The sequence below is a fragment of the Colossoma macropomum genome, unplaced genomic scaffold (genome assembly GCF_904425465.1).
Source record: "Colossoma macropomum unplaced genomic scaffold, Colossoma_macropomum, whole genome shotgun sequence".
Classification (NCBI taxonomy): Eukaryota; Metazoa; Chordata; class Actinopteri; order Characiformes; family Serrasalmidae; genus Colossoma; species Colossoma macropomum.
Window position 1 is genome coordinate 10531907 of NW_023494810.1, and position 23470 is coordinate 10555376.

The 23470-nt window shown below is 39.1% G+C and overlaps 1 protein-coding gene across 1 annotated transcript in view; it reads right to left on the reverse strand.

Annotated features, from left to right (window-relative positions):
• The window catches only part of cers5 (ceramide synthase 5), a 49888-nt gene extending 27952 nt beyond the window's left edge, over window positions 1–21936 (reverse strand). The window contains exons 1-2 of the mRNA XM_036559029.1: window positions 21593–21936; window positions 340–445 (exon numbers count right to left, since the gene is read on the reverse strand). Coding sequence (XP_036414922.1) covers window positions 340–445; window positions 21593–21765 — 279 coding nt within the window. The 5' untranslated portion in view covers window positions 21766–21936. The remainder of the gene's footprint in view (window positions 1–339; window positions 446–21592) is intronic.
• Between the last annotated feature and the right edge of the window lie 1534 nt (window positions 21937–23470).

Genomic DNA, 23470 nt, shown 5'->3' on the forward strand with positions numbered 1-23470 from the left:
AATAGAAGTCATTATTATTTTTATGAATTTTGTTATTAATTTTTGCTTTGGAGTTGGTGTCTCACTCTGCCCTCTGCCTCAGCACCAAAGCATCTATCAAATCTGTGGGAAACACTAAAACGAGAAAGGAAATTAAAGCACAGCAGAACATTAGGAAGAAGAATTGGAGCATAAACAGAGAACAAAAAGTGTGAGCGCTTCAAAGCATAGCTTAGCCGTAAACACAGCACACTCCCTCGCTATAGAAGACTGCACTGGGCTAGGAGCGTCTGGATGTACAATCCAAGGAAATGACATTTACAGACTGGAAGACATAAAAAAGAGGTGGATTAGCGGTACCTTTGAGATGGATGTAAACACTTTCTCCAAGACAGCGTTTGGCTGCGCTCTCCGGCTCACCTCGGCCTGGATGTGTAGTATGTGAGCGCAGGGACCCGCTATGAACCTGAGAGATCAAACGCAGCTGTCAGAAAAGATAATCTTTAACATTCAGTTCATTCAGATCGTTTCACCCAGCTGAGACTATAAGCTGAGTGATACAATATGTCCAAAAGTTTGTAGACACTGACATTTCTACTGAAATGAAGGGTAATAATAGGTAGTTTTTCCCTCTCTGTTGCAGTGACAGCCTCTTCTCTTCTGGGAAGGATTGACACTAGATGTTGGAACATTCCTGTGAGGATTTGATTGCATTCAGCCACAAGAGCAATAGTGAGGTCAGGTACTGATGTTGGATGGTCAGTTCTGGATCACTCCAACTCCTCCCAAAGGCACGGGATGGAGCTCCATCACTCCAGAGAATGCAGTTCCAATGCTCCACAGCCCAATGCTTCATACACAGCTAAGCAGATGCACTGGGCATGGTGACCACAGGCTCAAGAGCATCCCATTCTACTGGCAATGCTTTTCTATGGAAATTATAGTGTGTGTCCAGCAAAAATGTCAGGTTTCAGCCTAGGTCCACAACTCACAACCGTAATAATAATAATAGTGCATTCCTAACTGTCCATAAAAATAAAGAATTAAAAAATACCATGCTGACATTACCATGGAGTTCAACACTGACTTTGTTATCTAATGCAAAAATGTATCACTCACTCCAAACGGCAGCTAAACTATTCTGAAACAATAAGACTTTTTTTAAAGTCGGAGTACCGACTTTCGGCCAGATCTCTGCTGTATCCATGTTCAATTCCATTGGTTTTTCATTAGCCATCAATGCCATCTCACACCTATAGCCTTAAACAAGAAATGTGTTCTAGTGACTGACATAATTTTTATTTTATAAAAGCAGACTGCATATTGTCATAGTCATAACAAAACCATTTCTATCAGTCCATTCATCATGACATGTTCACACAATGTAATGGACAGCTGGGGTTTTCAAACAGTGTTACTAGATTGTTCCTACAATTTTTTGACCTGATTGATTTGTAAATTTGAATAAAACCTATCAAAGACGCAGAGATCAAGCAAATGATTCATGCACGTTAAGCTCCTGTGTTGTAATAGTAGGGATGGATAATAATGCATTTAAATGCATTTTAAACAATAATGTAACAGAGCGCTTGTGTCTCCACCAAATTTCGGACCTATCAACACCCATGTGAAAGTGTGAAACCACCCAACCAAATGAAAAAGATTAGTGTCACTGTGGTTGGGACTTTAGAAACGAGCTAGGTGATAAAACAGCCTAAATGTGATTAAAATGTTAATGCTTTTGTTACACACCACTGATGAAGCTCACTCCTGTGCCCCCCCTGGTCTGATTTTGAAATTAAAAAAATGACTTGTAATTACTGTCATTAGCATAAATACTGAGCTTAAATAATATTCATAGTAATATTTTGGTCAACAGTTTCTTTAAATTGGGTGTTATTTTTTACATTAGTGTTCCTTTTATGGGCACCAGTGAGATACTAACTAAATCAGGCAATCTTTATTTTAAATGAGCAGTAAGATGCATCAGCCACATGATTTACAAAAACTTTCGATCTAAAAACCACCCTTCCCCTTCCTGCCCTCAATAACGACACATCCTCAATACTACAGCACAGTGGGGAAATGAATTGACTGCCTGGCCAACAATACAAATTCTGTTATTCGGTTTCCTTTCAGTTGCTTAAGAGTTCCTTTAACATTCTAGTGAGGTCATGGCTGGTGTACTAACTTGACTGGCAAGATTTTCTGCATTTCCCACATTTCTGAATCAACGTCTTCCGTATTTGCCCACTGTGAAGCAACACGCTTGCCAAATGCTTGAGAGAAAGAAGGCAGAGACAAAATTACCGGCTAAACTGATGAGTCTGTATTCAGTGGATAACTGTGCGTGTGTGTCGAGCAGGAGAAATCATTTATGACTGGTTTTTAGCTATACTGAGAATGAAATGAAGAGAAACACACCATGGAGACTAACAGCTGTAATTTGCATAACCAAAGGGTGTGTTTATTTTTCTAGACTTCAAGCTGGAAGGAAATGAAAGTAAATGAAAGCTGAACTACAAGGCCATGAAATAAACCTCTCTATAATGCATGTGATGCTCCCAAATAAATCATATCCACCTGCATAGGGAAGAAAAAAAGAGCTTCTAAAACTAGATTTTAAAAATTGCTACAGAGAAGGGACTCCTAACAACCACCTGGAAGACCTGGTAGACACCAACACTGTCCCCATCAGATAAACAGCACTTAAAGCTTTCATCTTTGAGAGAGAGGAGAAAATCAGGCTGCTTCAGATCTGAAAACATCCACAGGTGTTTCTGTCCATCCTTCCACTGTGAGAAGACAACTCAGCGCTGTGGGTCTGAAAGGATGTGAATTCAGAACCATTAGCCTACTGTGTTTGCACACGGAATTAGACTTCCACATTTAACTCATCCGTGCAGTGAAACACACACTAGTGAACACACACACTAGGGGGCAGTGAGCACACCTGCCCAGAGCAGTGAGCAATTGGGGGTTAGGTGCCTTGCTCAAGGGCACTTCAGTCACGTACTGAGGGGATTGAACCAGCGACCTTCCGGTCACAAGGCTGGTCCCTGACCTCCAGCCCACGACTGCCCCCCATGTGTACCTGTCAAGAAGCCTCACTGAGAAAAGGAGACTGACCACCCCAGAGTCCAGCAAAACAGCTTTAGAGGTGTGGAAAAATATCCCTGCAGATTTTCTTTGAAAAACACAAAGCGATTTCCCTGAATAACGATTTATTAACACAGTAAATACAGTAAAGCACCATATAACATTATAGGTAACAGTAACCCTGACAGCAAGAGGATAGTGGGCCACTGTTGGCACACTGATGGCACAGCTGGCTGTCCACTGGTGTTTTGCTCAGAGTTTTCGGGGTGGTTAAGCAGAGTATTAGACAATATTCCACTTATCATCACTCAATTTTCACTCACAGTCTAATTGTCTTCTTTTTCCTTCCTTCCCTTTCTTTAGGTGCACTTTGTAAATTAAATAATAACCCAGCACATTGTCAGCAACAACATTTTCAACTAAATCATTTTACAATAAGCCTAGTCTTTAACACTGCACTTCCTTTAGGAGAGCTTTGGAACTGTTAAGCTAACACACTCACTCATACAATCACGATGCCTCGTTTATTTGAACTTATTTCTAGTATTTTTTTCCCCAAATAAATAGATGTTCACTGCCCAGAGACACAGTTGTACACATGACTTCCTCAGAAGGCTTTTAGCACAGTAATGTATGAAAATGGCCAGAAGAAAAATCACCTCAGATTAATGTGATCTGGCAGGTGGAATTCCCCGTCCACTATTTTTCAAACATCAACCACATGCTAGAAACCACTATACACACTGACACTGAGCCACCAGATGCAAAACCGTAGCCAAACAAGAGCCAACAGCTGCTCCCAACGGCGCATTAGCGTAGCATTAGCGTTATGAAAAGTCTGCCTGGGCCTGCTCCACTCTGCTAGCACTAGCCTAACGTTACTTCATGAGAGCACTGAGGGCTGTGGAATCTGGCACGGACCATAAACAGTGTTTCACAGACTGTGTTAATTAGAATGGAGTCAGAAAAAACACAGTTCCATGTCTGAGAGTGCTAAATTTAGCAGGTGCTGGTCTTATTATTTAGACTGTTTTGACCCTGAGGTCCTGCTAGCTGATCTTCACAGCTAGCAGCTGGCTAACAGAGAGAGCTACGCTATGTAAACAGTTTTACTCTTCACCTGACACGAAGGAATTCTGAGGGAATGTTTAGCGAGCGCTGTGTATTGCGCAAATTCAGTTCAAGCTACCACTTGCATTAGTATTATTAAGTCAAAATATAGGCTAATAAATCATTATTAACTCATAAGTGATATATTAAAAGAATTAGACAGTGCTAGCATGATGTGCTTAAAAGAACACCGCTCATTTTAAAGGTCCCATATGCAGTATTTTAAAATGACCATTTCTAACGTCTCCATCACGTAGAATTACAGAGTGTGTTACTATGCTTTTAAGACTGGCTGCCCCATTCAAAATGCAGTCTAGGTTATATACTTCATACACAGGGTGTCCCCAAAAAATTGACATAATTTCGTAGTCTGAAAACAGCCAATTCTCCCTCAAATTATCTCAAAATTTAACAAAATGTGTAAAAATGCATTTTGTGTGTTAGAACATGCTCGAACACAGTCAAACAAGAGTATGTAGCGTACATTTTCGATTCGAATTCAATAAAAATGCACCAACTGGAAAGCAGATTTCCACATGGCACAAAAAATTCAAAGAGGAAGGCTGTCTGTGCAGGGCAAAGGGATCTGGACGACCACCAGTATCGGAAGATATTACATTTGTGAAGCTTTGTGAAATCGGTTATAAAATCTACATCTCTCTGAATTTCTTGTTCGAATTTTGATAAATAAATCTTGTATTGTTCAACATGAAGCCTATTCAATTTCGTTTGCCTGGGACATGTAGTTACTCAGATATTCACATCTCAAATGATGTCAATTTTTTGGGACACCCTGTGCTATCCTCCTTCAGTGTGAATGGGTGAGGCTAAATAGGTGAATTCATGTAAATGTGTTGGTTTTTGCGACATCACAAAACCAATGAATTCAAATACTTTTATTGAAATAAAAGCAAAGGACATTCGGTTTTCCATGATATGGAATATGATTATCAACTTCAACTAAACCTTCGTTCAAAATAAAGACAATGGATTGATCTCCAAAAACAGCTCCAGCAGTATAGAGATCAGGAACTGCAACATACTTCTTATCTGCAACATGGATGTTATCTATCATGTTTTTGAGAACCTAATCCTAGATACATCTTGGACATGTTGGGGCAAAAAATGTCAGACCTATACTAAACTTCCTGCATAGCTAAGTCAAGCTGACATAGACAACGTAGCATTTTAACCCATGGGGGGCTAATACTTTTGACTAAACCTCCTGTTAAAGGCCTACAGGTGAAGGCATAGTCTACGTAAAAGCAGCTTCAGATTGACAAACAGTGAATATCAGATCAAATAACAACTCAATGCTGCTTTACAAAGCTCTAAAGAGAGAGAGAGAGAGCTAAGAAAGCCAACTACACTTTGAATGGTGGGTTTTTTGGAGTAATGCTTTGGAAGAACCATTCTCAGTTCTCTAAAGAACCTTTTAATTACTAAAGGTTCACTAAAGGACAATTAATGTAAGTGGAGTGTAAGTGGGAAGAACTAGTCTAAAAACAAGTTAACAGAACCTCCACAAACTGCAAATGTTCTTTAGCCACAAAAGGTTTATTTATTAGAGCTACACTCAAAGGGAAAGTCCACCAAATTTACAAATTTCAGTGAAATTAAATTGTTAAGGCGCAAACAAAATCAGAGTAGTGAAGCATGCCATTCTAGAGAAACGTACTGAGTCAGAGCTGATGGTGCCAAAAAGGGTTCTTTGCATGATGCCATAGACAAAAAACTGCCAAAGGATGTTTCTTTGTAGGGATACACAGTGATATCAGAAGTGTGACAGTATCGGCCAATGTTTGCTTTAAAAAAAATAAACAAACATCGGGATCGGACAGATGTGCAGATTTTACTGGCATCTGATGTGTTCATTCTACTCAGAAAGAGCAGAATTTCAGCGTTTTCCTCTCATAAACACTTAGAAAAAGATGGTTCTTCAATGGTTCTTTAGTACAGTAAATGGTTCTATATAAAACCATGAACACTCAAAGAACCTCAAAGAAGGGTTTTTTTGCATTGTGAAGATGTTCTTCAGATTGATGGAGAATGTGCTATATAGATGGTTCTATAAAAGCACCAAAAAGGGTTCTTCTATTGTATAGCTTAATATCAAGCTTGTTACAATCGAAAAACCCTTTTTGGTGCTATACAGAACCATTTTCAAAAAAGTTCTATATAGATACATCTACAGCACATTCTCCATCAATCTGAAGAACCTTTTCATGATGCAAAGAACTCTTTAAATCATGCAAACAGTTCTTTGAGCATTCATGATCCTATATAAAACCATTTTCTTTACCGAAGAACCCTTGGAGAACCATCTTTTTTAAGAGTGTAGGTTATACTTTGGCAGCCCTATTTTTTCCTTACTGTATTTCGAAAAACAACACATTCAGGTTGAGGGAGAGCAAAGGAAAGAGGACAATGAAATGGGCAGGTCAGATCTTCTTCCCTGGACTTTATTTACAATACTAACTTGGATACCTTATGAGTTAACAGTTAGCTGGTTAGATACTGTGCTTTGGTCAATACGGCACTTGCATTATGTTAGCTAGCTACTACATGCAACTTGCAAAGATAGTGAGGTGGTCAGAGACCGATCTCGACCGCATTTAAAATCAGAGTAAACTGAGCTGAGCAGCAGGTGACAGAATAAACAAGGAAATGAAAAATGGAGGATACGTGAGGCTGAATTAGTCCCAAACTAAGAGCCAGTGTAAGTGTCCAAGCCAAGCCTGTCGACTCGTATCGTAATGGGGAAAAAAAGTAAACAAAAGCAAAATGGAAGTGACGCATGCATGCTTTTTATGCGGGTAAAGTACAATCAGATCTCGTGTGCTCAAACTGGGGACGCGTTTTAGTGAAAAGTTTAACGACATTTTCAGATACGATATCCAGACATGAAACACACATAAATGCAAGGTGTAAACAGGCTCTTCAATTCACTGTTTTGCCTGCCAGAGCAATAATAAAACTCTGCGGTTTTAATGCTTCTAAATAAAACACTTTGACAATCTGTAGTGTAACCTGCAGGAGCCAAAAGCCTCAGAATCAGATCTAAACCATCATTCTTTAGTGTGCGCAGTATTTAATCATATTCTAATAAAGCTAAAGCCGAGTGTTTGTTTTTAAGGGCAAAACTGACCTGAGAAACAGGCTGGAAGGGGATTGTTTTGGCACATAATTTTCCTAAAGAACAGGCACTGAAGGGGTTCTTTAGGAAGCCAAGTAGAATATGATGTGTAGATAAACAGTGCCTTATATGTAAATAAAACACCAAGGCCCAAACTAATTTCTTATATCTAACCCTATCCATTGTTTTCGGGTGTCACCTTGCCCCTTAGAACTGAGTTACAGACAGTGGTGGTTGAAATATTTAATTTTTCAGATATGTTAATCTGAATCTACGAAATGGGACCCTCAAACAAAAAGAGCATTACTTCATTAACAGGCTACCAGCTCTGTAGGCAACCCTGCCAGTCTGCAGTGATAGCAGAGGAGGGTAAAGTTCAGCATCCTCACTGCTGGGTCTTAGTTACATTTAGGGAATCCTATGCCTTCAAAAAGAGAGGATGACAATCATTTATCATATCATATAATTCTTCGGTGACATAAAGCTGAAGTCAGTTATTCGCCAGCTTCTCGTACGAATTTTCCGTTCCATAAAGGATGGTAATACACTGAAACGGCATTAAACTAAGACAATACATATATTATTTTGTATTATTTTTAATTATTACAATGTATTATTTTTAATGGAGAAAATGCTCACATTTGTGTGTTTCTTTGGTCGCTTGTGCAGCCATCTTGCCGGCTTTTCATTTTTTTCCCCCCTCATAACACTCTGTTTGGAGTGTGCCTCTGAAAAGCCTCCTTTTGGAGGGCCATGTAGCCCTAACACTTCGCCCTACCCCTCTATCTCAACAAAAAAAAACGGGACACACTACCTCTAGACACGAACGTGCAAAACAGAGAGGTAAGACAAAGTGGTAGCTGCAGGAGGTGAAATGGGATTGGGCCTCAGTGTAACTTTCATAAGGTTATTTACACTCTCAAATCTCTTTTTCAAAAAATGGTTCTTTAAGGAACCAAAAGTGCTTCTTCAATGGCACCTGTATTTAAGAGTGCATGTCCAAGCTGAAAACCTTTATTCTTGTTGATAGCTCCACCGTCTAATAGCTTCACATTTACCATCAAGTTCTCGCTTGCCAGTCTCTTGACCCGTGCACATTCTCTCTTACGTCATGTGTTTATGCTGTGCTCCAGTGAATGCAGTGAACTCCTGGAGCATGAGCTACATACTTTGACCCCCCTCACCATCTGCATCATGCTCAGTGCTTCAGCGAAGCAGCAGATGAAAGTCTTGTAACAAAAGCACACATCTGGAAATAGAGATTGAGGAATCTGGGCTAAATGTGTGTAGGAGCGCAGACTTATTGGTAAGGACGCACGATGATGTCAGGATCATATACGGAATTTCACTGACTTTTCTAAATTTCTGCGTAATTTAATTGTTGAGAGGTAAAAGCCATTCAGAGTGGTTTGGTGTGAAATGGTTCATTGTGGAGACTCAGATTTCTTTACAGTGGTGTTGACAGGAACCAGAAGTCACCATGTCTACAAAACAAATATAGACATTTTATTTGCTACCCAAAACCACCAGTGAACCTACACGTGTTTGTATGGAATGCTGATGGTAAAATAGTGGAAACTCTGAAATAATACGGGTTTCTTTGGGACTATTTTGCCAGGCAATGGACTGTGTGTATCTCTAATATGAATGTGTTTTTAAAAATGTTTTAGGCCAAAATCGCAGTGTCTCAGGCATCAGGCAGCATATTTATAACCATTTCATGTAATAAGTTTATGTAAGGAAGCTTTCAGAGGCATTAAACTCTTCAGACGTCTGGTTCCTATCACCACCACTGTGAACAATTCTAAATTAATAAGCTTCACTGGCACAGAGCATTTCACACCAAACCACTCGGACAGACTTTGAATCTGAAAAATCAGTGGCTTTCCCCTATAAAAAATGTCAGCATTGGAGAGAAGTTTAGATTTGAAAAATACTGCAAACCAATACTTGATATGTTTATTATAATTTCATATTACAATATATACTGTGTATTATACTGTATTTCAGGCACTGTCCTCAACTACTGTACCGGACTACTGCCCACAGCACTGACTACTGGATTTATTAATCATCTAGTTCAGTGTGTTCAACTCCTGGTATACAAATAAATGGCACACTTCTCTGTACTGCCAATCTAGGCAGATCTAGGGCCAATTTCTAGAACACATACGAACACATACACAAAATATACCAGATATCGCCATCAATCCAGAATTCCCAAATTTCTTTACAGTGGGAACAAACAGATTTGAATTTTCTCAGCCAAACCAAAGCAACGCAGGAGCAGCGGTGTGGATGACAACATTGTCTAGCCTGCTGCTTGCGCAATGCACGGCTAAAAGGTTCCCCCAAAAAATTCCAACTGAACATGCAGATGTAAACCCCCTTCACTGGCCCAGGCCAGTGATGGTTACCCAAGTTACTGTGGTTATAGGCTGCAGTGTCGGCTAAACCTCAGCTAACTCAAATCTATTTTGAGTGGATCATGGAAAGATGCCAAGATTCCCAAATGTGAATATAACTGAACTTTTAAACATGCTGATCGGTGTGATATACCACATGTAGAGTATAATTTTTATTGTACCTAATATAAATAAGATTGCGCTGTAATTGTGGCTGTTGAGCTGCACTGGTTCAACACACACGGAGCAGGAGACAGATAACATGTCTGTACAAAAAGCCATCTATATATTATGGCGTACACCCTCTGACCACAGCGACAGGTTTCAGACATCAGACAAAAACAGCTTCAGCTCAGAGCGAAGTCATGCCTCAGCTCTTGTACATCATGGGATACGGCTCGTTTTAAACACTGTCAGGCGAAACTGCTTCAGAGAAAAAGGCATCAGTCTGCACAACACGTTCTCCAAATTATTTTAATGACTGTTTCGTTGCCAAATTAAAGATGAGACTGAAATAAAAGAACATAATACAAACACAGTTCAGTAAAAGCTGAACTTGTAAAACAATCTCTTCTTAAATTTATTGCTCCACTTCAGTGTCTCGAAATTACCAGATGAAAGTGGTGCCATTATTATTTTTCAGTATTCTGATTGTGTGAAGTACCAGTTGCAACACAATAACAGTAAAACAATATAACTGACGAAAAGACATAAGAAGGTTTTAGATAATCTCTAATCTAAAGATTAGAGCAATTAGATGTATGAAGTGGGGTTGATCAGGGTTGGAGCTAAAGTCTGCAGAAAGATGGATCTCCAGGAGCAGGGTTGGTGGTCACTGGGTCAAACTTATTCTCTGTCCAAGGACTATTAAAAAAAAAAATACCAGAATAGTCATGACTTTGTTTAACTATGGCACAATCTGATAGCAGGAAATGTCAGAATACCAGGGCAAACATTCAACAACTGAAATCTTTTTTTTTGGCATTATCAGCATGTTGGCATTCGCTCAGGATGTCAAAAGACCTATGTGAGATCCAAGAGTGTCATATCAGCAGATGAGCGTATTTGTTCTCACTTTCTGCAGCCTTTCCAGCCATAATCATTAACTTGTATGCCTTCTTTATGACTGTGAGAGGTTAACGTACCCATAACATGTGGTGTGAGCAATCACTGAAACTCAGTCTTCAGTCGTTAAGATGGCACAATGAGCTTCAGTTTATATGCAGTACCATGTTGGTTTCTCCTTTCTGTATGCTTTAAACCTGGGGCTTTAACTGAATTAGTCTGAGCGAAATATCCAAAATTCTATGATGCAAATGTTCAGGCAAAATATCAGTAAGCGAAGAGAAGCCTTAGTTTTAATACAATCAACACACCCTTTAGCCACAATGTGCTCCAAATACATAAGTGTGCATAGTGTTACTTTACTGGATCATACTTAAATTTGCATGAAAAAAAAAAATCATGAGCCAATGCTTGCTGAGTAGTGACACTGTGCTAAAAACAATGTAGCACTCTGTGCATAAAGCAATGGAAAAAACATACCTGCCATAGCTTGTTTTGACTGGACTGTTTTGTTCTGCTTACACAGTATTGTGAACATTAACCAGACAGAAAGGAAATGTGCTAGACACTTTTCCCATCCAGCAAATGAACTACATTTAGATTGATGTTTTGATGTCTATCAATAAAAAATGATGACTAAAACCATATCTAATACCAAGTATACTATGGTATACCAAGGCCCGTCTGATATATTGGTTTGCAGACAATATCAACCAGCTGTATTATTTTTAGTACACTGATAATTACTAACTTCTATTTTTGCAACTGCAGTACGGAGTCATGTACGACCCAAAAAATAAAAAAAATAGGAAGCATTTCACTTCTAAAAAGACGGTTTTCTGTACGATGTATAACCGTACATCATGTAAAACTGGGCCTAGCGGACAGAATGACCATCAGCTGCGAGTAAGAGAGTAAACACTGTATCCACAGCAGAAACTCGGCATGGATCATTCAAATATTTTATTAAAACCACTGACTGCTTTTTAACTAATTCTACTTTAGTTTAGCAGATAGAATAAGCAGTGCTGGCTGAAAGCTGGAGCTGCATTTTGCAACAGTTGAGCTAAACAGCTGCGCTAAATTAAGTGTAAAATGTGAGCTTTAAAGCTCACAGACTAGCTCAGATGTTTGTATGTACAATCACCATTGTGTATATATATATATATATATATATATATATATATATATATATATATATATATATATATATATATATAAAGATAAATATAAATAGCCAATTACCCCACACATATTTGCTGTTTTTACGTGCGATGGGCTGCTTTATGTCTTTGTATTGGGCAGATCTGGATGGTGACTGGACTATTAGGACTATTACCATGTGCTCTGTATCATCAAATTTCATTTCATGATGTTATCGACCTCACAGAAGCTCTATAATTTATTCTCACTTTATCATTAGAGGAGAAATACAGAACACCGGCTGTGGACTGACCTGTAAGATTTGTTTGTATTGTTCCCTTTTTTCTGCACTACTACTGCCTTTCAAAAACTTTCAACGTTTTCAACAGCGATGCAGAAAATCTTTAGCAGTAACAGACAAAAGTCCTTTTTAGAAAATATGAATAAGAAGACAGAGCAGGATCTACCCTACAAGGAAGTCTATCCTTGTATTTTTAATTTGTTGAATTAAACATTATTGCCAGACTAACATCTGTAGTTGTTCAGTTCCCAACTAATCGTTTAGTCGGTTTGCCGTAATAGACCAACCATTCGATTATGAAAATAATCGTTTGTGCAGTACTACAAAAAAATGTCTTCAAATCTAAGCTTTTTCAAAAAGATTTACTTTTAATGAACATATAGTGACCGTTTGTATCCTTCACTGTCCTGCAGCGGTCAATGCAGGGGCATTCAAACAGCTAAAACACTGGCCATGTAACTGTTTAATGGTTTCTACAAAAAACATCCAAGAACTTCTCCTTAGTGCAGGTTTAACATCACTGAAAAATGTCATTCTGCTCTATATACAGAATATAGCAAAACAACAGACGCAGAAAGAAAATCGAGCACACCAATGCCATCTGGTATCTCAGATTTTGAAATAACAAAAAAACTATAAACGACTGCCAAAGTGGAAAACATAACTTTAAAAAAATGATAATAATAATGGAACTTATTTTCTTGGATGACCAACTATTTTCTGTCGTCCAGGACGTTGGACTTTATGGCACATACTGTTACCTACATACCATAATAATCTCAGAAAAGTATGTAAACTGCTTATTAACTTCATACTTTTCGGCTTTCTGTTTTCTGACCTGTACGCCCTGAATTTGCATTTTGGCCAAGAATGGTCATTTCAGTGCATCACTAATGTACATTATTTAAGAGTGTGAGTTTCTACTATTTATTTGAGTTTAATAAGTATGATAACTGTTTTAGTAAAGCTATTAGAGCATAAAACTTCAAACTAAAATATAAATACAAACCCGACATCGACTGTTGGAATTTTTTGCCCTCTAAAATCAGCTTCAGCCACGCACTCTCATACGGGTTGGGCCCTTGTATAGGCAGTACGCTGCTTAACACTAACCCAAGCCGAGGAGAAGTTCCCAGTCCATTAATTACTCAGTGAGTCTTCACTCGAAGTGGTGCAGGGTGACATTTCTCCAGCCTGACTCATCTCTTGAGCAACAGGTCTTAAACAATAATATCTGCTGCAGTTCAGTCACTATTATTCCAGCTTTATCAGCCATTTAGCACATTCCTAAAGCCACATGGGGCCAAACTGAAGACTTTCTTAAATGGGCGTGTATGTGTGATGAATGTAGGGGTCTAGTGTGTCAGGGTGAGGGGGAGTTGCAAGCACAGGCACATATATGGTCATGTGTGACTCTGACTAGTTTATATGTTTGCGTGTGTATCTTATTCTTATGTAATAAAGACAAGCAGAGCAGTTGTGTGTGTCTTTCTCAAAACTCTTTCTCAACAAAACGTTCCTCAATGAGTGTTACGCCTCTTTAAACACGGCATTTTTTTTTGTGGGGATCACTAAAGAGGCCACAAAGCGACAGTATCAGGATAAAATCCTATTACAATTTTTGTGTAATACAGTTCGTCAGGAAATATTAGAGAATTTCCCCAAATGATCCCAGATCACTCAGATTGAAATGTCACAGCCCTGACACACCAGCGTTAAGAGCAAAATTAAACAGACAACAAAAACTCCCAATTAATGCCAGTTAGAATAGTACTAGACTAGGAAAATGGGCACATTCAAGTCAACAAATAGAGCCCAACATTTTCATTCACCCTCTAATTAGGCCATCGGCAAAGATATTGTAGACTGAAGTGGTCCCGTTTTAGAGGTTAGCCTCATGTCCTGGTCACCAAACATACAGTGGTGAATTTGCCTATTACTGAGTTTTGTTATTATGTTAGCGTGAAGATAATCTAAACTGGACTACTGTGATCAGAGTTTTGGTTTTGACGGATTATAGAAGTTAATTTGCTCTAGAATTATATGTCATACCTGTAAAGATTTGTATTGGATTACATTCACAGATCTTGGCAGTAATCACTCAAAAACAGCACCTCCCAAAGTTAAACTAATCCAGCTCGAACAAAAATACCTTAATGTTGAGCGTCGGCTGACACTGATTATATTTCAACCTTATCTTTTTATTTTTGTAAGTAATACAGACACAATTTAGGTCAAATATGCTGCTGATTAACACGACAGTGAAATCACTTCATTTTTAGTATGTATAGAACGTGACATTCAAAACTGCTATTTTTTTTGTCCTACTTTTTTGAGATTACCAATTTATAGCATTTAATTTTGATAATGATTCATTTTGATTGATCTCTGTGATGATTTGTCTACCAGTTACTTTAAGACGCAGCAGTAAAATCACTCCATTTTTGAAACCTGCATAAAGGTGTAAATTCTGAACTGACGGATTTGTGTTTCAGACAACCTCTAAATAAATAAATAAATAATAAAAAAAAACATATTGTCATATTGTTAGCCTCACTTCAGGCTTTAAATGCAACGTTAAATGTCGGTTTTAAACAGAAAATGTTCATAATACTTTCATTTTTAACCAGCTGACTCGCGAGTGAAAAATGTGGGAGCATATTTTCTACATTTTTCCACATATTTTCTACATTTCTTGATTGGCACATTGTTTCTATTAAGAACTAAAATTTAAACGTACAGGTTGTTAATATTTCTGTTTATGGCATCTATACAACAGTGTTGTGAACAGGGAAAAAAGAGAAAAGATCGGGCTTGTTTCAGCTCATAGACAAAGCATTACAATATGCCTAGTACTGTAAATAAAACATCCACTGGATCAAGTTAGGGAATCACTACTTAAAACACATTGAAAATATTAATAATTAAACAAATAAAACATCAATCCTTGGCCTTCCATGTATCGACACCACTTTTACACTCAAAGCTCTGTGATACCATGCTGTAACAATCATTTCTCCTACCCTGATCATTTCGCTAAACGTGCCAGCATGTTTAACCCCACAACAGCGCACATCAACAGGAGCCGCGGCCCGCCGTCATTGCTGATGAATAAATGAATGAGTCCGCGAGAACAGTGCGGGTAGATGCTGCTGACTTCAACCTGGCCCATGGCCTGAAGGGATAAGGGCTTCCCAGCTGGGGAGCAAAAGCAGCCAGCCGTCACCCCTCATCTCCTCTCTGCCTGCGTAGGAGGCCTCCCGCTGAAACCACACCAATACTCTCTAGGCCAACTAGTCTAATTGGGTCGCCTGGTAAGCCGTCACAGCCAGAAACAGCCAGGCAGGATGAGTCATGACTGGGGAACGGCGAAGGAAACAATGAAGGAACGACAACAAGCTTCTAGCCCAGTATCCTCAAAAGTAAACATCAGGTGACAAGACTCTCATGAGAGGGGGGCATGTAGTCACAGGGGGCCAATGTTGCAGCATTACTGGTGTTAATATTTGGGGTTATGGCTGCAAAGATTTGTCAGGAAAGCCTATTAATCATCGACAAAGACAGTTACAGTAAAAAAGCTGATTACTTAAAAACAAAAGCACTTCATAATGCTTTATGATACACATATTTTATACATGCCTTTTCGGACATAGAAGATGGTTCTTCAAGGGTTCTTTAGTAAAGAAAATGGTTTGATGGAGAACCAAGAACACTCCAAGAACCTTTGCATGATTAAAGCGTTCTTTGCATTGTGAAAGGGTTCTTAAGATTGCAGATTGTTGTAGATTTTGTCAAGATCATCAAAACTGTAATAGAAGAACCTTTTTTGGTGCTATATAGAACCATTCTCAAAAAGGATCCATATAGAACCATCTATAACACACTCTCCATCAATCTGAAAAAAACATTTCACCATGCAAAGAACACTTTAATGAAGCAAATGGTTGAGTGTTCATTGTGCTATATAGAACCATTTTCTTTACCAAAGAACCTTTGAAGAACCATCATTTTAAGAGTGTAACGCAGCCAGGTGTGATCTACTGACAAGAATGCATGGGCTAAATGTGGGTGCTAGTGCAGGCTTGTCAGGGTGGGAGCAATCTAAGCCCATTTCCTACATTTTTCTTGAGGCCCACTTATAAAGTGGCTTTATGCAACGAAAATTGTCATAATTCATTTTTACATGACAATTTTCCAACCTAACATATAAAAAGAGATGTAAATGAGCTCTACTCTGATTGGCCACTCTATATCAGGCCTCATTCACTAAGCTGTCTGGGCTGAAACACTCCTTATAACCTTAGGGTGAATGGATGGGACTGAACTGCTTAAGCTGAATAGGCAGTTATGTAAATGAGTTGTTTTCCAAGGCAGCACACAAACAGTTAAGTCAAAGTGGGCTTTTTTGCAGCTTACTTTTCATGGATGGACTTGATGAACTGGTACATTTTGAAACTTTAACAGCACTGTTTCCAAAAATTCAGGAATAACTGTTTTCCCAAGATATGGGCCCTTTAAAATTCCTAAAGCAATACAACGCCTTGTCAATGCTGTTCTGTATCTATTAGTACCATGGAGGCTAATATGGCTGAAAGGTCCCCCCAGAAAACCCCAATTAAGCATGTATATGTATGTCATGCAGACTGACAATGCCACATGTGGTAAAAATAAACATACTAAAACAGACCACATCATTAAACCAGACTCCACTTTTGCTTTGCAGGACAGCACTGCGGCTATAAAAGTTGATGGAGGGCTACTAGCAGCTGTATGGGGCCTCTTTAAAAGCTTTTCAAGGTTTTTTTTAAGCATTTAGTAGCTGATAAGCAAAATATTGTCACACTCTCGTCTCTACACACGCCGCAAAAAAAGTGTCTTGTGGTGTGTCAGTTGGACGGCCCCTTCCTGCCAAAGTTGACACTTTGCATTAAAACGACAGACCACTGACGTTGTGTCATCATTCTGTAGTCGACGTCATGCTCATATTAGAAACTCTGGGTCTAAGCTGGCTTTCTCTATGGCAAAAATGAATAGGATTTTGCAACGGTTCCATATTTGATATGTTTTATCTATCTACATTTTACCTCTGAATGTTGCTGTATCCTCAGAATTACGGGTTTGTTAAGAAGTCGAAATACGAATTTTGCTACATGAGCTAACACTGCTGCTCACTGAAAGGACAGGCAAGTACACAAAAATACCCCAAAACTAACCAACATTTGTCAAATGTGGTAGCACAGTTGCTCTGACAATAGTACATTTTGAGTGGTTGGTGTTGAAGTGTTGAAGTTTTGTCTTACTTTCATCTGATGCCATTTTAATGAGCATTAGCTTGCTCTTAGCATGGATGTAGCACTGTTCATATTTCAGCTCCTAAACATCCTTGTAATTTAGAGGATCCAGTGACACTGAGTGGAAAAATGTACATAGTAAAAACCAGATCATTTTGTTCACCACAGGGCGCGACGGCAGCAATTATCGAAAATCCTCATTTTTCCCCCATAAAGAAATCCAGCTTAGATCTGGAGCTGGTAACATGGGCACGAAGCCAACAACAAAATGATGCATGACTTTGGAAGTCCATTGGCAGAAGACTATTATTTAGCTAGCTAACAATATGGAATGTTGTTTTGCTTCTGTTATTTACTGGACTTGTTTGCAGTCCAGCACTAAAAGATGGTTATGCTCTTTACAAATCACGTCTAGCAGCGTAAGACTGGCTTCTGCTGTTTCACTGCACCATAACAAAAGAATCCCTTGCTGAACTTTGAATGCCGGCAGTGCTGTGATGGGCAAACTAGGAGGAAAGGGGAGAGTAGTCCAATTCATTGATTAATCAAATAACAGTCTACAGGCAATAGCGGAGAAATAAACATTAGTTACAGTCCTACTTGGAGTTAAGTGGCTCAAAGGTACCGGTGTGCAAAGGGGATGCAAACTCAGCATCCCTCAGTGCCCAGACTGGGCTTTAAACCGAGCCACTGACGTCTCACATTTAACTCTTGTCACAGAGAGCTAAATGTCTTTAGTAAAGAAAATGGTTCTACAGAGAACCATGAACACCCTTGCATGATTAAAGGGTTCTTCGCATCATAAAAGAACCTTTTTGAAAAGGGTTACAATAAAAGAATAAGCTTGACATAATAACAATAGCAGAACCCTATAGAGAATTATTCTCAATAGGTTCTCCATCAACATGAATAACCACGTCATGATGCAAAGAACCCTTTAATCATGCAAAGGGCTCTTTGAATGTTCATGGTTCTATATAGAACCATTTTCTTTACTAATGTACACTTGAAGATCTGCTATGGTTCACTGCAATTGAAATAAATTCCTTCATGAATTTCGTTCATAGAAAGTTCATGAATGTGAAATTCCAACAATTTGTCCAAATGTTTGCATAATTAAATGGTTATGATGTGAACAAAGTCTTTCAAAGTAACTGATGTGCAGTGCTCCGTTCTAGAGTCAGAATTGTTCACAGTGGTGGTGACAGGAACCAGACGTCTAAAGAGTTTAATGCCTCTAAAAGAGAGCTATTACAAGAAATGGTTATGAATATCGCAGTTGTCAGAACAAAACCTCGTATCTCCAAAATAAGAACTTTACAGGAGAAGGAAAAAACCTACTTTACTTTTAATGTAAGTCAATGGAACCAGACTTTTTTCCCAAGCAATTTTGGGGTTTTTCTTTTGGTTCATTCTTCATGAAATTTACATACAATGTAAAGGGCAACAGGCATTTTCAAATTTGGTCAAAAACTGAAAAACGACAAATCGGAGATATGAGGTTTTCTTCCGACAGCAGTGAAATGCTGGTGCCTGCACCATAATAGAAGAAACCTCTTGTCGCACAGACAGAACTGTGATTCACTTGGCTTTATGACTTTGCTTTACAACAGTTTTGAGACTTTGGCCCAATCTATTCATGGGGGAAGGTACCTGCAGCGTTGTGAGGCAAAACAGTCCCCAAAGAATTTTTTATTTTTTACATTTTTTAAGATTTACCACTATTTTACCACCATCAACATTACTATAAAAACTGAAAACACACATGTAGGTTCACTGGTGGGTTTGGACAGTACATAAAATGGCTATATTTCAGCTGTAGACATCACGACCCCTGGTTCCTATCATCACCACTGTAAAGAAAATCTGCAGTGCTAGGTTTCTCTATAATGGACCAGAACCTTTTTAAAAATCAGTGGAACTCCACTTTAAGCTCTAGTTTGGAACTGGTCTTACCAGATAGTCTCAAGTTAGTTTCTACTATGCATTCTTTCAGTTTGTGCAGAGACACTGCATATTCTGAACCACAAACGGCCTTTTTAGAGAACTAGTTCGACCGGACCCAAAACCATTAAAAGACTCCAGCTTGACTGGAAGAGCTTGATAGCATCATCATCTCCAACTGGTTCCTCAAGTAAGCACTTATCATTACGTAGACCAATGAACTCCATGCCAAGTCATGCCACTGGCAGTCATGCCACCGAGAGGCCTATTGAACCCTTTTTCATGTCAACATTGGTTTTAATGTTAGGCAGGTAAACCTTCAAAATCAAACCAATCCAGCTCCCAGCAGCTTTCAAGGAATTTTTTCTTGAGTACATTCTTAGCACCTAGAGAAATGGTGCTGAGATTCTGAGATTCTTCTGCAAAAGCACACCTACAGCTTTGTGCAATCTTAAGAGCACTTCTCCCACACAGACTTAAGCAACATGTTTAAAAGAGATGCTTCTTCAAGGGTTCTTTAGTAAATGCAATGGTAGAACCATGAGTTCTATCTATGGTGAAATGCTTTTTCCCCCAGTTCTTCAGATTTATAGTGAAACGGTTCGTCGGACTGACGGAGAACGTGTTGTATATGATTCTACTCAAAACCCTTTTTGAAAATGGTTCTTAATAGCACCATACAACCATACGCACACTTAAAAATGATGGTTCTTCAAGGGTTCTTCAGTAAAGAAAACATTTCTATACGGAAAAATGAACACTCAAAGAACCCTTTTCATGATTGAAGGGTTCGTTGCATCATGAAAGCGTTCTTCAGATTGATGGAGAATGTTCTGTAGGTGGTTCTATATAGAACTGTCTTGAAGCGTCACGCTATTATTACAAGCTTGACATCGTGACAATAGAAGGAACTTATTTAGTGCTATATAGAACCCTTTTAACACATTCTCCATGAATCTGAAGAACTCTTTCATGATGCAAAGAACCCTTTAATCATGCAAAGGGTTCTTTAAGTGTTCATGGTTCTATATAAAACCATGTTTTTACTAACAAACCATCATATCAAGGGTGCACAACACACTCTTCACCCACCTGAAGAACCATTTCACCATGCCAAGAACTATTTAAGCATGAAATGGTTCTATATAGAACTCATTGTCCGAAATAGAACCATTGCCTTCACAAAGAACCCCGAAAGAACCATCTTTTTAGGTGTGTAGTGTTCAGGTAGCTCCAGTCTACAGTCACAGCTTTGCTAATATCTTTATCAAACAGAATGCACACTGAAATGCTAACATTAGCCAGCAAGCCTTATAGGGTTCAGCCGGCTGTCATTCACGACTGCTCATGGGTTTTTGGAGGCCATGAGACAAAAAAACTCAACAATGGACATTTATACAGTCCACTACTGGATCACAAGACAGACAAATACTTCTCCCTTAGGTCCTACTCAACAAGTAGCCTCGAAGGCATGCTTTCAATTATAGGTTGGTACGAGTGTGCCAAGGCTGACAGGCCGATTTTAAAGCTATAAAGCCTTAAAAATGGCCTTTCTTTCTCGATTCTTAGGCCGTTAGGAAGCCAGCTGGTTAAGCAACAGCCGAATCACTCATCAACTTCAGACACAGCTAACTTCAGCTAGCCTTGCTGTAAATGACGAGGCTGAAGTCAGCTTCCTATTCGAATTTCCCCGTTCCACCTTAAATGGTACAGCAGTTACATTCTGGCGCCTGAGGCTGCTGCTGTAACTGCGGCATCATTTTAGGTGGAACGGGGAAATTCGAACAAGAAGGTGTCGTTTAAGAAGATGACGCCTGTAAATGAGGCTTGAGATTGAAAAGTTTCCGTAATTTCCCCGAAAGTGGCAGACAGGCTGCTGTTTGCTGAGGATGAGCTGAAAAAATGCAGCTTCCTTTACAAAAATAAGGGTAAACCGAGTTAGCGAAGCACCATAAAAGTCCCTCAGGCATTTTTTGTGTTCAGTCTCACACACCGCCCCTCTTCCGCTCCATGTGCAAGTTTGTTCTTGATGGAGTAATCCGCTGATGGTCGCTATTCAGTGAGAAAAACACAGACAAGAGAGAGAGAAACCAGCCGCCCTAGCCCGAAAGCAGCGTACCTTTCGAAAACTATCCTCACCGCGAAGATCCCCAAGGCCAAGGGTAAAGCTCTGAGCAAGTGGCCGGCTTTCGGGTACTCCACCCCGGGCGCTGGGTCCTCCAAGTCCGCCCAAGTCACGTTGTGAGGAAGCCAGAACCTCTCGTCCCAAAACCAGTCTGAGAGAGCGGCCATGTTACGAAGAAAAGTCCTTAAGAGAGGGAAGAGTACCTGAAGAGAATATAATAATAATAATAACGATGATGGTGATGATGATGATGAACGCGAAGTGGTTGTCCGCTCGCCGTACAGCAAACGAGCTCAACCACCATTGAAGTGTTTTCCACACCCGTGATGGAGCCTGGATGAGGAAGTGCAGAGCTCCGCCTCAACCAGCACTGCTTAGTCTAATTCTGGAGAAAAAGTTGGAAATCACAACCTATTCTGCAATTAAATTCACTGTGAGCTAAAGACATGGCACTTAATGTGGACAGTGATGTAAAAAAATAAAACAGTAAGATATTTAGCTGTACTGATACTGCTCAATGACCCCTTATGAAAAAATATATAGGCCTTTTATAAGAATCTTATACTGTAAATTTGGACCACTACTATGGTTTACTACCAGGGCTGAAAATTTATTTTAATCAAATCGTTAAAATCAGCAAATTAGACACACTCAAAAAAGGAAACTGACCATGCTTCTTTGTAAACTTCAACATTCCTGCTAAAGCCTGAGTACACTGATAAATCACTGTGATGATCAGTTATTAATCTCAGGGTTACTGAGCTCTGCTAAAGCCTGAGTAGACTGATAAATCACTGTGATGATCAGTTATTAATCTCAGGGTTACTGAGCTCTGCTAAAGCCTGAGTAGACTGATAAATCAATGTGAAGATCAGTTATTAATCTCAGGGTTACTGAGCTCTGCTAAAGCCTGAGTACACTGATAAATCAATGTGGTGATCAGTTATTAATCTCAGGGTTACTGAGCTCTGCTAAAGCCTGAGTAGACTAATAAATCAATGTGGTGATCAGTTATTAATCTCAGGGTTACTGAGCTCTGCTAAAGCCTGAGTAGACTAATACACTGTGATGATCAGTTAATAATCTCCACATTATTAAACTCATTTGAGGGATTATTGAACTGTGCAATCTCTTCGGTAGTGAACATGTTTACAAATGATTAGCATAATTGTTTTACTGGACTCCTGGTAGGGGAATTGTGGAAGCAGCAGTGGAGCAGGCGATTAGTGCAATTAGTGTAACTTCATACAAATGATATGCGGAATTTGCATTAAACATATTAGCATGCAAATCACACAAAGAAAACTGCCAACAAGTAACAGCGAAGATCAGTGAGAATGAAATAAAGATAGCAACAGCAGAGTTTTTCCCATGTGCCAGTATGTATTCTAAATGTATTAATTTCTTTATCATGTGTTGTAGTGGAATACATTACTAAATACATTTAGGACGGTGTATTCAGTATTCAGCACTAATATTTTTCCCAACTCTGTTTACTACAGGATACTACAAAAGTATTAAAAGTCCCTGGAGTGGAGCTGCCTGAGTTCCTTTTTACTGGAGAATATGTTGTTTCTTATGTTCATCCAGAATTACACTCACAGCAGTTAATATATGTAGATATAAACTGGGTCTTAGATGCTCGGCTTCCTTTCCACGACTAAAATAAAACCTGCACTTCCTTTCATTCAAAGTTAATTAAAGGGGAATTCCATTGATTTGTCAACACTGATCTGCACAATTAAATGGTTACAGTGTAAACAAAGTCTTTGTACACTGTGGTGGTGATAGAAACCAGACGTCTGAAACATGTAATGCCTGTAAGGCTGGCTTCACACAGTCAAACGATCATGAAACATTAGTCGGTTGAAA